The 17,511-nt window shown below is 43.0% G+C and overlaps 1 protein-coding gene across 5 annotated transcripts in view; it reads left to right on the forward strand.

Moving 5' to 3' along the window:
• LOC124555769 (cAMP-regulated phosphoprotein 21) overlaps positions 1-17,511 on the forward strand; it is a 989,726-nt gene that overhangs the window by 537,451 nt on the left and 434,764 nt on the right. For all 5 annotated transcript variants that reach the window (XM_047129817.1, XM_047129815.1, XM_047129818.1 and 2 more), the window contains one exon: positions 11,871-12,063. In XM_047129817.1, coding sequence (XP_046985773.1) covers positions 12,048-12,063 — 16 coding nt within the window. In that variant the 5' untranslated portion in view covers positions 11,871-12,047. The remainder of the gene's footprint in view (positions 1-11,870; positions 12,064-17,511) is intronic.

Consider the following 17,511-nt stretch of genomic DNA (forward strand, 5'->3'; position numbering starts at 1 on the left):
TAACATTTGAAAAACCACGCTTGTCTCGATCCATTGTCAAATTGACGCTCATAGTTTTTCCATGTCAAAGGAATTGAGCATTTTGGGGTTTTCCTTCTAGGTTAGTCAGTCAACTGCCATGCTACGAAACCGTTTTGAACAGACTTCATGAGAAAACTCACCAAAAGAGACCAATGTTGTGGCAAGACAAGTCACAAGTCTTTCACCATGAAAACATGCCTACCCACTCGGGTTAGTCAGTTCACGAGTTCAGATTGCTTGTCTCTCTGACAGCCTTCTCCACAGACATGGTTCCAGGAGACGTTTTATTATTCCCACAATTAAAATCAGTTCGGAAAAGACGCTGTTCCGACAACAGTGATGACATTAAGGAGAATTCATGCTGAGCTCTGTAGAACATTCAAAAAGAAGCTATTCTGGACAGCATGGCCAAATCGAAACAGTGCTGGGATGGGTGTGTGAATGGAGATGGGAATGCACTGTAGCCGCCAGGACTAAAAATCTTGAAGTCGAATAAAAATGTTATATCAACCAAGTTGGACTATTATTTCGACAATATTACTTTCCAAACATGTAAGAATCCTAGAAATGACGGTTGAGGTATCAAGACTATAATCATCTGAATGAAGTAGCAGCCACTATTAAACCCACACATTTTTCTACGGTTGTCGACTGCACTGATGCAACAAAGGGGTACGTGATCGTTAGAAGATTCCCACACTCCGATGGAAAATAAAAATACTCCGACCTGCATTGTGGGAAATTAAACTTCTAAAATGTCCTAGTTCTAGGCTTGTATTCTTGAACGCAAGTTTACTGTATCTTGTACCGATCAGTCTATGCAGGGTAGCTCTTTTTATTGAAAAGTCGTTCTCATTAACGGTGCCATCAAAATTTACCTGTTGAATAAATTATGCAGTGTCCAACTGCACGGTAATACTGAAAACGTCATAGCAGATGAGAAGGAGCTATAGATCTTACGTAATTAAATTTTCCTTGAGACATTCGAGTCTCAACTTTATCTAAGATAATGGCAGAAGCTGGAGAAATGAATCAAAAATTTGTGCCATGGGCAGGACATGAACCTGTGTCTCCACAGTACTAGGCAGATGTGTTAGCCATTACACCACTGTTGCAGTGTCCATTACACATCCGCACAGACTACCTGAATTCATGCCTTCAGCATATTTACCCCTTATTATGGTGTGAATTAAAGTTTGTGTTAAGGCGAGCGTAGTCCATGCAGCTGTGTTACCTATGCTGCTACGGCGGTGTAATGGCTGACACATCTGCCTAATAAGCAGGAGACCCCTGTCGAAATCCTGGACGTAGCACAAATTCTGATTCCTTTCTTCAGCTTCTATCATATCGTAGATGAGAATGAATTTACTTCAGAGTTTAATGTGCATTAGAAACAGGCCATTATCTTAGGCGAACATAGGCAAAGGAGAAAATCAACCGTGGTCTTGTGAAATGAATCCTCATCGGTTACGATTATTAATATTTGTGAAAACGCGAAAAACTTTAATTAGGAAGGGCCTATAGATGTTAGAAACTTATTCCCTTTAAAGTCTAGCGTCTTCACTATTGCACCAACTTGATCAGGAACAGCAGATGAATATTAGATGTCGTTTATGGGCTCGTAATTCTGTAGTGGCTTAATATGTTTTCCGCTGCTGTCCAGAGAATTATGAATGCCATTAAGATTCTAAACACGGAGAAGAAGCTTTGAACACTTGTGTATTTCGAAACCAGAAGGAAAAACTTTATATGATAAATTAACATAAAAGTGATCCAATGAAAGGGCAATCGGGCAGTGGCAGATCTTGTTACAAAACCTGGGGATGAAATCTCTACCTGTGTCCCTGCATGGCAATGAAATCTGGTGATATGTCGCTCTTTCGTTGAAATAAAGTTACCATAGACCAAATACAATGTAACACTGGTAACGCAATAGTATTCGGAACCAGTAGGATTCAAATCAAAGTTTATTTATTATGATGCAGGATCTCTACAATTTCGTGTGATTCCTAGAGACACTGTTTTAATAACCCCTCATTACACTGTTGCTACAAGCTCCGCGGACAAAGTACTAGACATTCACTTAAAAGAGCACACTGGTCGGTTTTGAACGATGCAAATGATGAAAAACTAGCACTAGGCGACCATGTGACCCTCCATCTGACGCAATTCATGGCAATGAATTGGGATGTGTGTGTGTGTGTGTGTGTGTGTGTGTGTGTGTGTGTGTGTGTGAGCGTGTGAGCGCGCCCTCGCAATTCGGTTGCATGGAATCAGCATGGTAAGATGAATCGATGTGAGAGAAAATGTCGGGAAGGAGCTATTGTGTTTGGACATGGCCATGCCCACACCATACTGTGGACGAAGTTGCTACATTTGATCTGCGAGGCGTATTCGGAAAGTAAGGTCCGATTAGGCACGAAATGGAAACCACTGTGAAAATCCGATGGAACTTTGCACAAATGTGTTGGGCAGTGTCTTTAGTGTGCCTTTTTTTCAGTTGAGAGCGAAAAGTGATCACGTAAAAATGACTAAAACAACAGTGTCTCCCGCGAAGTATGTGGATCTGGGAAGTGATTGCGCCTGAAGTTATGCAGCCCACATAACATAAATTTCATGCGTTTCTTTCAAATTCAAATGGTTCAAATGGCTCTAAGCACTATGGGACTTAACATCCGAGGTCATCAGTCCCCTAAACGTAAAACTACTTAAACCTAACTAACCTAAGGACATCACACACACCCATGCCCGAGGCAGAAATCGAACCTGCGACCGTAGCAGCCGCGTAGTTCCGGACTGAAGTGCCTAGAACCGCTCGGCCACCGTGGCCAGCGTGCGGTTCTTTCTTCAAGACAATTTTCAGCCGCATACTGCAGGGCCAATGAAGACGCTCCTGTAGCGTTTTCGATGGGAAGTGTTTAATCACCCACAATGCAGCTCTCAATTGCTCCCTCCGTTGTTCATTTCTGCTCATAGGAACCGCTGGCTACGAAAATATCATTTTGGCACAAACAACGAAAAGCAGACCTGCGTAGAGAATTGGCGAAACCACAGGCAGCTGCTTTCTGTGACGAGGGTACTGGAAAGTGTGTACAACGCCACGACAAATGTCTACGTCGGAGCGGCGACTATTTAGAGAGGTAGCTGGAAAGTGTGGCTAACTGTTGCGAATAAAATATTTTTGATTTTCACTATGGTTTTTATTTCGCAACCGATCGGACCTTACATTCTAAACAGCTCTCGTATCAGCTCCAACAGTATAAAGCGTCTACAAGAACAATGTGCCGTTCGCCGCTATGTAACACCGTGTAAGAAACGTTGTTGTACAAAGGCCCTCACTGACAGACAGCAAGGTGAGTATCACGCCCTGCCTATGACAAACAGTTTCAAACCCGACAGGAATTACAGCTGACAGTGAGTGCAGGTCCATATCAACCAGTTTGTGGGTGAACATTGTGCATTAGAGTTTTCTATATGGTTACTTTGCAAAAGGGCATTATTCACAGCTGCATATATAGATGCCAGTCTTCATTGGGCCAAACAACTGGACGTTAGATGAGTGGAGGCTTGTAAAGTGGTCAAACAAGTTACGATTTTGCCTCTTTTCATGTTGTAGCGAACTGGGGCTGGAGTCGTATTGTAATCCGGAGGTTGAGAGAAGAGTGAGGGTGAATGGCGGTATAACTATCTTCATAACTGCAGGCGAGGGCCACGCGCGGTCGCATGTGCCACGAAGGAATGCTGACAGCTCGTTAGTGAGTCGTAACGTCACCGCCACAGGTCAGTGCCACAGCTGCGTGCTGTGCTGGCGACGGTAGCAAAGGCGAGAAAAATGCGGCCCACCCAGACTTAATGTGATGAGCCAGTGCAGCAACCACCTCAGAGCTCTCGAAGACAGCCCGTCATGCAGTCCGTGGAGATTACCGAACGTGGTCCAGGAAGCTGGCTGTCATGAAGACTAGACCCCAGTCACTCACTAGGGATCGGCCAAGATGTCAGCAGACGCTCACGAGTTGGCCAGAGGGCGGCGCAGACGCGCCTCGCCTGGTCGGTGTGCAGACGACAGCTTACAGGTCATTTGCAACGACTTACTTGGGGACGAGGACTGCTGTTCACCAGCCTTCTCAACCGCAATGTCCAAGTATGCAGCAGTGGCAGACCACAGTAATGGAATGCATTAGGTTGGCTGCCTCTCAGTGTTGAAATCAGCATGCGAGTAGAAGACTGTCCATCATCGATCAGCACGTCGTGGTTTCACTGAAACTCAACAGACATTCTCTTTGATTCTAGCGACACAGATACAATGGCAGCACGACAGAATATGTTCTCGAGATCCTAAAGCCTCTGTATTCAATGGGTCTAGCATGCATCTTTGACGCAGTGGCTCTAGTTGTAAATTTGCATTTGTCCCCATTCGTTGGACCCATCAGCGCTCCTTGCCTCACTCTGGGTAATTCCAATAATGGTTCTGGGCATCTGAACCAGGTTTCCTACGTCTGCGTTTGACTTTGTAGTGGCGCTCAGTCGGTGAAGTTGCATAGTGTTGCCTCGCCATGCCCTGCTAAGCAGCACAGCGGTGCTTGCGTTTCTGCCTGCCGTGAACCTAGGTGTTGCATTGGCTATATGTTGTGTTGAAATAACGGCTGGCTCAGTAGCCCAGCACTAACTTACTCTGTTCCAAACTCACCTCTTAGTACTTTAACAAGATTTTAAGTCTGCCCAATAAAGTTATTTCCCTATGCTATAATATGACACAAAGCATCGAGGGCACATAGGCCTGATGAGCGTTTGACCCACAGTATGTGGAGGGTTCACTTCATGCCGTATGGGTGTGTTCTCTGTACCATGACTTGTGACCTTTCACTCAGGTTACCATAAACATGTATCACTTTGTTTATTTCAGCATTCTCGATGAGTGAGTACTGTCTTTTCTTCCCCATCTTCGTGATGGGTACGTTGTGGATATTTTCGTATCCAACACGACAACTGTGATCACAGGACCGGATGCATATATTCCTGGTTTCATGAACACTCAAGCACCATATCGCACCTCGACTATCCCGCCAACCGACTGATGTTGAGGCTATAAAAATGTAGGACACTATTAGGAACAGTGGGTTGAATGTAGCAATAAACCTCCCTGCTGTACGACGTATATTCATCAGTGAGTGGCTCCAGATGAATAAGGCATATCTGAAGAAATTTGTGGGCCCTCTTCCTCGTTGAACTGAGGCCGCTATATACGCTAGAGGTATTAGCGTGATGTCTCCTGGAGTAACTAATTTGTTTCCAGAATGAGATGTTCACTCTGCAGTGGAGTGGGCGCTGATATGAAACTTCCTGACAGATTAAAACTGTGTGCCGGACCGAGACTCGAACTCGAGACCTTTGCCTTTCGCGGGCAAGTGCTCTACCAACTGAGCTACCCAAGCGCGACTCACGCCCCTTCCTCACAGATTTACTTCTGCCAGTACCTCGCCTCCTACCTTCCAAACTTTACAGAAGCTCTCCTGCGAAACTTGCAGAACTAGCACTCCTGAAAGAAAGGATATTGCGGAGACATGGCTTAGCCACAGCCTGGGAGCTTTTTCACTAACTAATTTGTTATCCATTGTGCTTACTATCGGGACCAATAATCTTATATTATTTTTAGCAATCAAATTGGTTCAAATGACTCTGAGCACTATGGGACTTAATATCTGAGGTCATCAGTCCCCTAGAACTTAGAACTACTTAACATAACTAACCTAAGGACAACACACACATACATGCCCGAGGCAGGATTCGAACCTGCGACCGTAGTGGTCACGCGGTTCCAGACTGTAGCGCCTGGAAGCGCTCGGCAACACCGGCCGGCTTTTAGCAATCAGTTGAATTTTATTTAGCTAGTGATTTTGTTTTCCAATTTAATAATATGTCATAACAGATTATCTGAAAATCTACTGTGTCGTTTCCTACACGATTAAGTGTATGTTTGTGCGCAGTCCCGCGTGTGGCGTAGAAGACGTGAAGAAGCCAGTGAAAGCTGAATGTTGCACTCTGTAGTACACATTAGCTGTAAACGAATTAATAGGTTTTCTCAGTTAAATAAATGGCGTTATAGTAATGACTCTGGAGTCGGTATGGGGAAACGAAGATCGCAATATCATTCATGTGTTTCTTACTGGTGCCATGCTATATACACAATTGTCCATTTTCGGCTCTTCGCTCTACTTGATTGTTTAAAATAAATGGTTAAATAAACATTCAAATAAGTTACAGTTTAATAACAGGCATCTGTGCTCTTAAAGCTAAAAGGAAATAGTGTTCCACAGAGTTTCAAACCTAGAGATTCTCCCGGAGAGGAGAAACACCGTAAAGAGCATGCAGCACGAGGATAAATTGGAAAAAGAAGTTAAAATTTATTGGTATCTGGTCCAGATCAGTGTATTTGTCTTCACAGAACTGATTTTTCGGAAACATGAAGAGATTTGCCCACAACACGAGTATCATAAATTATGAATCTGATACTATGACGTATGACAAGTCTTTGCATGTCCTTTGTGTGTAACGTATGTGTTTTGTGTCTGTATTGCATATACCAATCTACCACACTTTAAACAGAGATATCGCCAATATTATTATACAGCGTGATCAGAAACAGTCTAAAACGCGAGTAACGATGTTGCAGGGTAGATTGTAGTCAGAAATGTTTGTTAAGACAAATGTCGATACACTGTTGTTGATCGGTAACATACAATAACTACATTAGCATAAGCACGAGTAGCTAGCAGGGTCAGATAATGTTTTTCACTAATATTATAAACCGCAATAGCCACAGCCACCAGACATTAAAATGCCTTCCTACGTCCAGAGATGATCATAGAAGCCATTAGAACACAGAGTCCGGTTCCTGGGCGTCACAGAGTATCAGGGATCTACAGTTCTGTACACAGACACAGGTCTTACAGTGTGTCACTCGAACGCCTCACCGCAAACGGCAAATTACTTTCCGTCACCAGTTTTCAGTGTAGCGTGGCTACAAAAAATGGTTCAAATGGCTTTGAGCACTATGGGACTTAACAGCGGAGGTCATCAGTCCCCTAGAACTTAGAACCACTTAAACCCATGCCCGAGGCAGGATTCGAACCTGCGACTGTAGCAGTCGTGCGGTTCCAGACTGAAGCGCCTAGAACCGCTCGGCCATACCGGCCGGCCAACGTGGCTACACCGGCGCCGTTCCCGTAGATTTGCACATCATCTTGGCATGTAAAGAAGTATTCAGTATTAAAGTGCTTCTTACTCATATACTCAGTTTCTAGAGAGACACGCAGGCACGCACACACGCACGCACACAAACACACACACACACACACACACACACACACACACATACACACGGCCACCACTGAAGTGAACAACAAAATTAGGCTATGCTCCCATTATACAGCTATTGAATATTTCTGAGGACCACACGACAGCCGAGAGGCTGATGAGCACCTCGCAACTTTCTACATTGCTCGCATGAGGTTCGTGACAAGAGTCCCTCGTTGCGACCTCCCTTGCGAGATTGCTGTTGTCTGAGGGATTAGCATGAATCCTCGTATCAAGTCCATGAGTCTCATCAACTATCTTTCACTGCCTGTAGTATAGTATAGTCGAAATTGCTATCAAATAACCAAGAAAGGGTTAACACAATCGTCTTTAAATTATTTGCGATTGGAATATCGGCAAAATGCTGAAATTCGTGCAGCCACTATGCCATGCCAAACGCTCAAGTCTGATTAACACTCTAAGTAAAACCATCGACAAGCACCCATCTCCCTGATTCCCGATCACACAAAGCATCCACGTGTCTGAGAAACCTGGTCCTACGTCCTCGGAAGTGCCACCCGTTCCAAACGCCAACTGCATTCGAAGCATTGACCTACGGCAAGGCTTAAAGTTTGGTGAGTGCAAATGGGCGCTCAGGTTCAGTGGAGATGGCGTCGTTGCGTGCTGCTACGTTTCCACGCGCACACGAGAGATATGGATCACAAAATAGTTAGGCAAGGCTATTCGCGTTAAATTTCCTCCCCAAGGCTCATGAGCTGCTTGCGAACACGTTGCCTGCAAGTGTGTACTCAGTTTTACAAGAGAGCCCATTTACCATCTTACATGTGCAATGGAGGTTGAAATTTAACGCAGCATGTAGCGTTACACCCAAGTAAAAGTACCTTAAGCTGACCAGAGGATTCATTGAAAGACTATTTTGGCAATGCAACGAGATAGCAGCTAAGTTTCTATATGGCTACTTGAGTCATCATCATACTCACGTCAGCTGCTCTCTCCTGACCATTGGTTCCAAACACGAAAAGTTTTCTTCCAGAGGAGGGACAAGATTGTGGTGTTGTGGCTGGGATCACTCGAGTTGTGAGATTTCAGTGGCGTTCATAAGAACAAGCCCACAAGCCGAGAGCATTATATCGTGCACGGCGCAAACAGTAAGGATTTTGAGAGTATGGCAGCCTGTCGAACAGAAGAATTCAGGTATCTTACCAGAATAGAGATTTTTTCCTGTCGTAACAATTACAGATGATCCATACTTTGGCATGAATATACTCAGCCGATCCACCTGATCCTAGGCTAACAGTTACAGATTTATTCCGTCGTTTTAATGTCCCATGAATCATGTTAATGCTAATTCTCTGTGATGTGGAATCTGTCAATTAGTTTCAAATAGAATTTACGTCAAAATCTAACAATATGAGGGTCTTTTGCGTAAGTGTTTTAAACATACCAGAGACATCCAGACACCTATTACTGGCCATCAATATGGGGATGTCCATCCTTCGCCTTTAATATGGCTTCAGGTCAGATACAGTGAGGTGTCTGAATGTCTGGAGGAATGGCAGACCATTCTTTCTCAAGAGTCGTAACCAGAGAAGGTGTGATGTTGGACTCTGGAGTCCCAGAGCGAAGTCGACGTTCTAAGGTGTTACAGTGGATTAAGGTCTGGACTCTAGGTAGGCCCGTCCATTTCAGGAACGTTATTGTCCACAAACCATTGCCTCACAGGGTGCATTGTCATCCTGACATAAGCAGCCATCGTCTCTGAACTCTTCACCTACTGCAGGTAGTGCGCAATGCTGTAAAATGTGTTCATATCCTCCCGCGTTTGGCGTTTTCGTAAGCGCAACAACGGGTCTACGCTCTAACCGAGAGGTGCCGCTCCCCCCCCCCTCTCCCCCCTCCCCCCCCCCCGTACCAAATCACAAAACAACGCTTCCTCCCCACCTCCGTACTTCACTGTTGGCATTGATGAAAGGTAACGTTCTCCAGGCATTCGCCAACCTAAATCATCCAACCCGATTGCTCCAGCATGATTCGTCACTCCAAATCACACATTCCCAGTAATCCACTGTTCAGTAGCGTTGCTCTTTATGCCACCTCAAGCTTCACTTAAGGTTGACCTCAGAAATGTGCGACTTACAGTGTTGAGCCCTCGTCGCCAAATGTGAGGTTTGCCCACTCGTCTCGTATAGGGTGCCTAAAGGATGCTGCGTTCTTGTAATGCTACATAACAATTCAAATATATAGCATTAATAGTTTTATTTCAATAAAGCAGAATTGACAATACTTAATTTGAATGTACAGCAAGTGTCGCAAGCGATGGGCGGCTTGCAAACAGTAATGATCTTCGTTATAGACCAAGTCCAAACAAGCAATAGATATGGATCACTAGTAACCGATATCGTAGCACTCTCTGCTAAGCCGTGCTAATATTGTCCACTAATGTCCAACCGAGGCTGGCAGGAGCGGCGCTTATATTCGCTTCGGCTAGATGCCGCCTCTACCATGGTGACGTCCTGGTCAGAGCTCTACTGGCCGTCGTCGTTTCACCGCCTTCTCTTCTCTTGCGTTCCTCATCTTCGCTCCGACGCTTGTGGTTAACGTATAGGGAACTGCTCGACCATTGCGCCCCATTATTTTTAAGTCGCTAAGCACAGTCATTGTGCTAACTGGAATGCTGGTAGCACGTGAGATCTGCCTGGTCTTGTTTTAGCTGTGGTGGTACTTTCGCACTTCCACTTCATAATTATATAGACAGATTTAGAAGGAATGAAATATTCGTTGTAACTGACAATTTGAAAGTTTTTACAATACAACTTTTATTTACGTGAGTCTACATGGAAATGACTGCTTAACAACGAAAAGTCACAGTCACAAAGCCAGTAAGAATTTTCTACTAGAGGCAACAAAAGATAACTACTAAGTTTCCCACAAGAGTCCGTGGTAGCACACATACACTTAATTCCATGTCCTATTCCGATGACATAATCTTCCATGGAGACGTCCTTGAGGTCGGTATTCAGCGTGGACTGACGTCCGGTGCTGGTTCTAGCCTTTAAATAGTACTGGCCAGCCAATCAGATGTTGGTGTAGTAATACTTTCTGCAGGCCATCTCGAACTCCCTCTGCAGAAAGTCGTACGCGGAATGTCTGTTTCCAAAACAGCTGACGTTCACCATTGCTTACGCCTTGGGGTTTAGACAACTTCACTCCTATGTGGTGTTAGATGTGTTGCCGGCCCGCAGGGGTTACCTTGGCGACGGCGTAACAATATTTGTGATGGATTTGTTACTCAGGTGACATCTAATGACTAGAACACCGTTAGAAGTCACTGAGTTCTGCTGTTACTGCTTTTCTAATGACAATATGACATTCCTGTCCTCCTTTTACTTTGGCGGATCAGCCTCTCGTGAAACCTAGTGATGAGTTCCGTATTACACAAGGGCATCCGGATGATTTTAATCAGACTTCGTCTGTACTTGATACTGTAAATTACCAAAATCGACTTATGACAGTGATAAATAGACTTTTAATTCCAAAATAATTCGGAAACTGAGGACACCTCCACAAGAAATGGAGAGATGCATTTGCGAATTATTAGGAGAGACAGGAAAATAAATGGATCGGGAAAAAATCGAAGAGGAAGTCGTAATTGTAACTGTAATGAACATGAAGTGAGAGAGGACTTGACATGTAGCCAGGCAAATGGATGGTAGGCGACTAAGTTGTTTGCTGTATTCCAAGAGATGAGAAAAGACTGAGATGACGGCCTTAGGGGGATGCGTAGAAAACACACAAGTGAAACCTACATGCTTACCGTTCAAGACCGCAAAGCACGGAAATCTCTACGTGAGACCTTTTTGCAGAAGTGGATGTCAGCTAGATGATGATGATGATGATGACGATGACGACGGTGATGATGACCACAATATTTAACTTGCCTTTAAATTAAGTTAACTGAACATGCTCATACGTACAAGCAAGCGCATTTGCGAATGCGCGCGCGCCCACACACACACACACACACACACACACACACACACACACACACACACACACTACAGGCACTTATACCACACATATATGTGATTTTGCATTAACAGTTCCGTCAGTTATCAAACGCTGGAATATTACCATGATGAGTATCAGATAAGTTTCGTTTGTGTGTGCTTGGGTCACTTTGCTGCGAAACCTGTCTGATTAACACAGTCATTGGCTTACATTTACTTTTGAGTAATGCTCTGAGGATTTCAGAATTTGATAGTTGTGTTTTGCTATAGCATACTGTGTTGTTTTGCACTGTGAAGCTCAGTCTGATTAACAGAGTTGGCTTACACGCAGAACTTGGTGGTTACGGTTTGCTATAGGAAGTATCTAATATATATTACAATACATTTTTATTATTTTTCAAACATTAAGTTTTGTAACAGGATAACAAGGTTGTAGTTGTAAGTTTCATTGCATGCATAATTGCTTCCCTGAAATTTTCCTTACTTCAGTTTTTTAATTTTTGTTTTATTTTTTCTTATGTTTGCTAGCTTGGAGCGGCATTCGAGTGTTGTCCAGACCTGCTCCTACTAGGCAGTATGCCGAACTAACGGATTACAAGTGGTACACTCAAGTAGTTGCTCTCCATTTGGGCATCCAACCTCCCAGCTCTTATCCTCTGCCTTGTGTCACTGTATATTAATGATAATCCATTCACCCTTGATAAAATGGCAAGACTGGAAAGTGAGTATATTATATTTTCGTCGTAATAGAGTTATATTTGTTTTAAAGAAAATGCTGTCGGCATTTGTTTCTTTTCCAGGAAAATCTTTTGTTTTGTTTTGCATTTGTTACGAATGTTTCTATGCCTTTACTCGTAACATAGCAGTACTGTATCTTATTTGAAACAATCCGTACTGTAGTCTTGCATATGGTCCTCGTTCTATGTTAATCCTTAGCCATTCGTAGTTTGGGATATTTTTTTTCTCTTAGACATTTGCTTTGCATCTGTATTCGTTTACAGGATTGCCATGTCATGCTTGTACTGCTTACTATTTAAAAGCGTCTTATAAGTACTTGGCCACGAGAAATTATCTTAAAATGTATTAGATGAACTTCGGAATATCAAATTAATAGACTGTTATTTATTGTATCACAATCAGTGATCCTGAATGATATTTGTTGTAAATTAAGTGAAAATATATTAGCAGGAAACTGTAACAATGAGTACTTCTAACTATGTTCCTTATAATCAACTGAATATCAACGCTGTAAATTATTGTCTTGAAACTGAAACTCTTTAATTTTCAGTGCAAAGTTTTTCAATTGCTTTCTTTCAAAAAGTGTATTTCCTGTGAACTAATTAGCCATTATTATTACTATTATTATTACAAGACTCACTAAATAGACTGCTGATGCTATGGTTCGGCTAAATGTTGCTGCATGTTACATGAATTTCTCAACTTCCATATATAGTGTTCTACAGGAAAGTTGTGATCCTGAATCGAAGTATACCAGAAGAACAAGAGTGGCGGCAAACCACGCTAGAAAAAGTAGATATCATTTATCGGAGTGCCTACGTTCAGACTTGTTACGGGCAGAGAGAGAAAATGCATTATGATGGTATGAAGGCTTTCATGACCGGATGACAGTGCTGCTGGTAAACCTGTCGGGGTATAAGGTCGTGGTCCACCAAATTCTTCTGTTCCTAACGTTTCGTCCAGAACTGCGCTGGACATCTTCAGAGGCGTTGCTCCTGCGTTGAGTCCTGCCAACGGAGGAGCAACGCCTGTGAAGATGTCAAGCGCAGTTCTGGGCGGAAAGTTAGGAAGAGAAGATTTCCGTGGACCACGACCTTATACCCTGAAAGGGTTACCAACAACAAATGTATTAAGACCAGACGATATGAGCTGATGACTTTAGAGCGATAATAATAGTAGGTGCCAAACGAATGCGATATACTGTCTTAGAATACTACAAGAATTGAATTCTTCTCGGCAGCTGCTATCAAGTGTTAACCGATAAGAGCACTTGAGGCATCACCATGAAAATTATGGATCACAACACTTACTTCAAAACTGACGGGTGACAACAGTCTGGAGCCAAAGACAACTCATGCAGCCTGACACTAAATCAGAACTGAATGTGGGAACTTTATGTGTCTGACTGGACAATGAGACGTTCCTTAGCTCCAAGAGGTATGGGTACAGAAGACTAGCCGAGGCCTTTGATGAAGTCACAGCATACAAGTCAGTCTTTTGGGGCTTCTGAGGCTGCTCATTAAAAAGTAGAGTACTCAGTGTATGGGCATTCTGGCGTGACTCACTGTAAGAGTCTTATAGGCCTTGTGTATGTTGTGCGACTAGGTACTGCGTAAACCACATAACGCCTCGGATGTTTCTTGCTAACAAGGCACCGTTCAGGCAATTTATGAGCCTGTATGGCTGTAGGATTTTCTCGCATGAACTTGATTAGGTGATCTTGTCATTCATGGCAATTCGCGCTGGCCGCTCTGAAATGTCACTTGGTGTTCTCTTAAATACTGACGAAACAAGATGATGCAGTGGGTAAGTCACAGGTTTCGCCCGTCCAGTTATCCAGATTTATCGTTCCCATGTCTGCCATAAAGCGCTTAAGGTAGCAGCTGCGAGACGCCATATCATATATTTTAGCTTATCACTCCATAAAACCTTTTCTACTGCTACATGCCAGTTACAGTGTCGTCTGCATTTTAAGCTGTGTTACGAATACAATTACTTCGAACAGTGGCTTCAGGACAGCAGTACGACCTGAATACATGATTCCTATGCCTCTTGAGAGGACTTTATGTCTCTGTCGTCTGTATCTGAACTGTAACGGAAGTCCTGTAGAATAGTGGACGTGTGAGAATTGATCTCTACAGAAGGCTTAATTTCAGGTCATCACTTTCGGGCCGTTCTGTACGTCTGTAAACTTGCTACAGTACCAGAACATTTAAAGTTTAGCCTCATCTTATAAAACGCAACTGTAGATGCTAAATCACCGAGCTCCTGTGATGCTGCGACTCCAGGATTCCCAGGAGAAGGTATCCACTGGATGAAGCAAAGAGCAGAAGTCCCCACGAAATTTACCGGAGCCCACTTCTTGTTCTGCACTGAGCCCTCTTGTTCACGTTTCGTTATCTCTGTGGGCATAGACCACAGTTACTGCGCACCTTTGTCTAGCAGTTGTTGCGCTCTATCTACGAGCTTACTGCCCACGTGTCTTCTGAGGTATTCAGCTCTTATGCGCCATATCGGACGACGATGGGCTTCTCTTCGTTCTCCTCTTATTAAAATTTCCAGTTGTTCTATCGATAATCTGTTAATGATGCATGTCGTTTAATTTATGGAAGGAACTTGTAAATTGTTTCTTTTCCTACCGTCAATGAACATTGTTTTTTCTTGTTTTGCTTCTCAAATATCTATCACTAGTGAAGGGCAATGTTCACAACTACTACATCGTAGCTCGGTTTAACAAAGTGTGTGGCTAGGACAGTGGTACCTTTTACAATTTTTTGCGTTGAAGTATCTTCAGGTCGTATTAGTTTGTTATTATTTTGTATTCCTTCTCAGGAGAGGAGAATAATGCAAACGCCCACAGTTTATACTCACTGTTTCATTTATCATTTATCTTCAGCACGCACATAACTCTGTGTATTGCCCTCGGCATTTGGCACACACTTCGCTTGGTCTGGCTGTAAGTACTTAAAAAGTCTATAAACATTCACCGTTTTGTGCACTATCCCATGTTACGCTATTATTTGCACTACCATTCACAAAGAATTAAAATAGTTACATACATCGTCCATACATATCTTACAGAGCAATTCCAGACCTGTATCATAAGCAAATTTAACTGTGAGAGTAAGAGAAAAAAATATAAACTTATTCATTACGGCAATAAATACCATCTTTCAACGCAGTCTTACACACACACACACACACACACACACACACACACACACACACACATACAAAGTGCAAATTGACTATGCCTTAAAAAGTTTATGAATTCATTTAAATAACTTACTTCTTTTGTCCGCGAACGCACTCTGACGCACTTCACCAAATACAGTCGACGTCTTCTGAAAGTTGCACAAGTCGCACTTTTATTTCACGGATTATCCAGTTTGGAACCTATGTTTCCTACTCCTCTATGAATCCGGGATCCTTTTGGTAATATCTGTGAACTACTTACCCTATTCGCACTTTTGGTGCTGTGGCAAATACGCATGGCCACATTAAGTCTGTCTTCATCTTCCCCTGAACTGCAGTAGAATTCACTTCTGTGTTAGTCAAAAATTAATACAAAACGGTGATTTTGTATGGTTTGTGTGTCAAGTTAAATAAGTGTAATGACATTACTATTTTGACAATCTTTCAAAGACAGCACTATCACGTCCAAAGCATGTGATCCTTTGTTTCTAAAGCATTGCTCTTCTTAGAAGATATTTCGAATTCTGTTAGCAAATTTAAGACATCTATTTCACCAGTCGTATTTAATAAGATAGAGAGTATTCCATCACAAAGACACTTGGATTCTATGCATTAAAGCTTTCACGTAGAGAGTGTCAAAGGACCGTCACAGGGCTATCGTTCCCACGCATCCTTAACACTGACTTGTATTCAGTTTCAGGTTCCCCAAGTTGCGCACGGCAGCATGTTTTCCGTATATCTGCTCATATTCTTTGACTTGATGACATCCTGTGCCACAAAGCGACGGAGAGCTGGGAAAAGAAATTTTTCAGTCCTTTTACAGGTGCAAAATACAAGAAAAACTTCCTACAATGCAGCATTTTATTTCACTTTTCAATCTTTTTTTGTAAACCACGCATGGATCACATAACACTCATTAAATTAGTGGCACTTAACTCACTCTTATGGCTTGCACATTTAGTTGAGTCGGAACAGAAATCCTGCGTTTCACTATTATGTCACATCAGTAGTCAGGGTACGTTTCAGTTCGGCAGGGAAAACTTCATGCTTAGAGTCTGCATTAGCAGACTTGGCGTACAACAGCGGCCATACTTATTTGCTCGACACCAGAGTTGTTTAAATCACCATAAAGGGCGACACTACGCTTCCTTTTGATTAATAACTTCTGGGAAGCAGTACGACCACTGAACTCGAGACTTACCACAAACAGGAGGGTCGTTCTGTCACTGAGCTGTGTCAGCTGCAACGGAAGTCTGCTACAATAATTAGTAAGATAGGTTGGCTGAGCATGGTTTGCAGTTCGGTGGTCAGCGTTTTATTTCTTCAGCCTAACAGATGCCTGAAGGTGTGCTTCTCTGGCGTTTATACATCACAGTAAAATCGTTAACAGTGGACCTACGTAATCTGGTCAAAAGTGTTCGGACATCTGCTAGCGAACAGTAACATGGGGTTTCTCCACCGTTCGCCATTACATGACTAGAGCTCTGCTGAGTATAATTTCAATGATGTGTCTGAAAGTGGAGGCATGGCAGCCCATTCTTTCACAAAAGCCGAAACCAGAAAAGTTAATGATATTGGACGCTGGGGTCTGGAGCGAAATTGGCGTTCTAACTCTCCGCGAAGGTGTTCTGTTCGGTACATATCGGAATTCCGAGCATCTCAGGTCATTTAATAAATCTTATTGTCCACAAAGCATTGCCTCACAGATACTGCTTTACGAGGGGCGTTTGAAAAGTCCGTGTAAAAATAAAAACTACTTACGAGTTTGAGGTAAATCTTTTTTTTTATTTTTCGACATAGTCGCCTTTTAGATTTATACACTTTGTCCAACGCTGTTCTAATTTGTTGATCCCTTCCGAATAATAGGAATTGTCCAAGTCTGCAAAATAGCAATTAATTGCTGCAGTCACCTCCTCGTTTGAATAAAATCTTTGTCCCGCAAGCCATTTCTTCAAATTGGGGAACAAACAGTAGTCCGAGGTACGCAATTCCGAAGAATAGGGGGGATGGGAAACGAGTTGGAATCCTATGACCATTAATTTTGCAACCACAACTGCTGAGGTGTGTGCTGGTGCATTGTCGTGATGGAAAATGACTTTTTTGCTGTCAAATTCCCGGCGTTTTTCTTGCAGCTCGGTTTTCAAACGGTCGAATAACGATAATAATATTCACCTGTAATAGTTTTACCCTTTTCCAGACAGCCGATGAGGATAATCCCTTGCGAATCCCAAAAGAC

Source organism: Schistocerca americana, chromosome X (genome assembly GCF_021461395.2).
Source record: "Schistocerca americana isolate TAMUIC-IGC-003095 chromosome X, iqSchAmer2.1, whole genome shotgun sequence".
Lineage (NCBI taxonomy): Eukaryota > Metazoa > Arthropoda > Insecta > Orthoptera > Acrididae > Schistocerca > Schistocerca americana.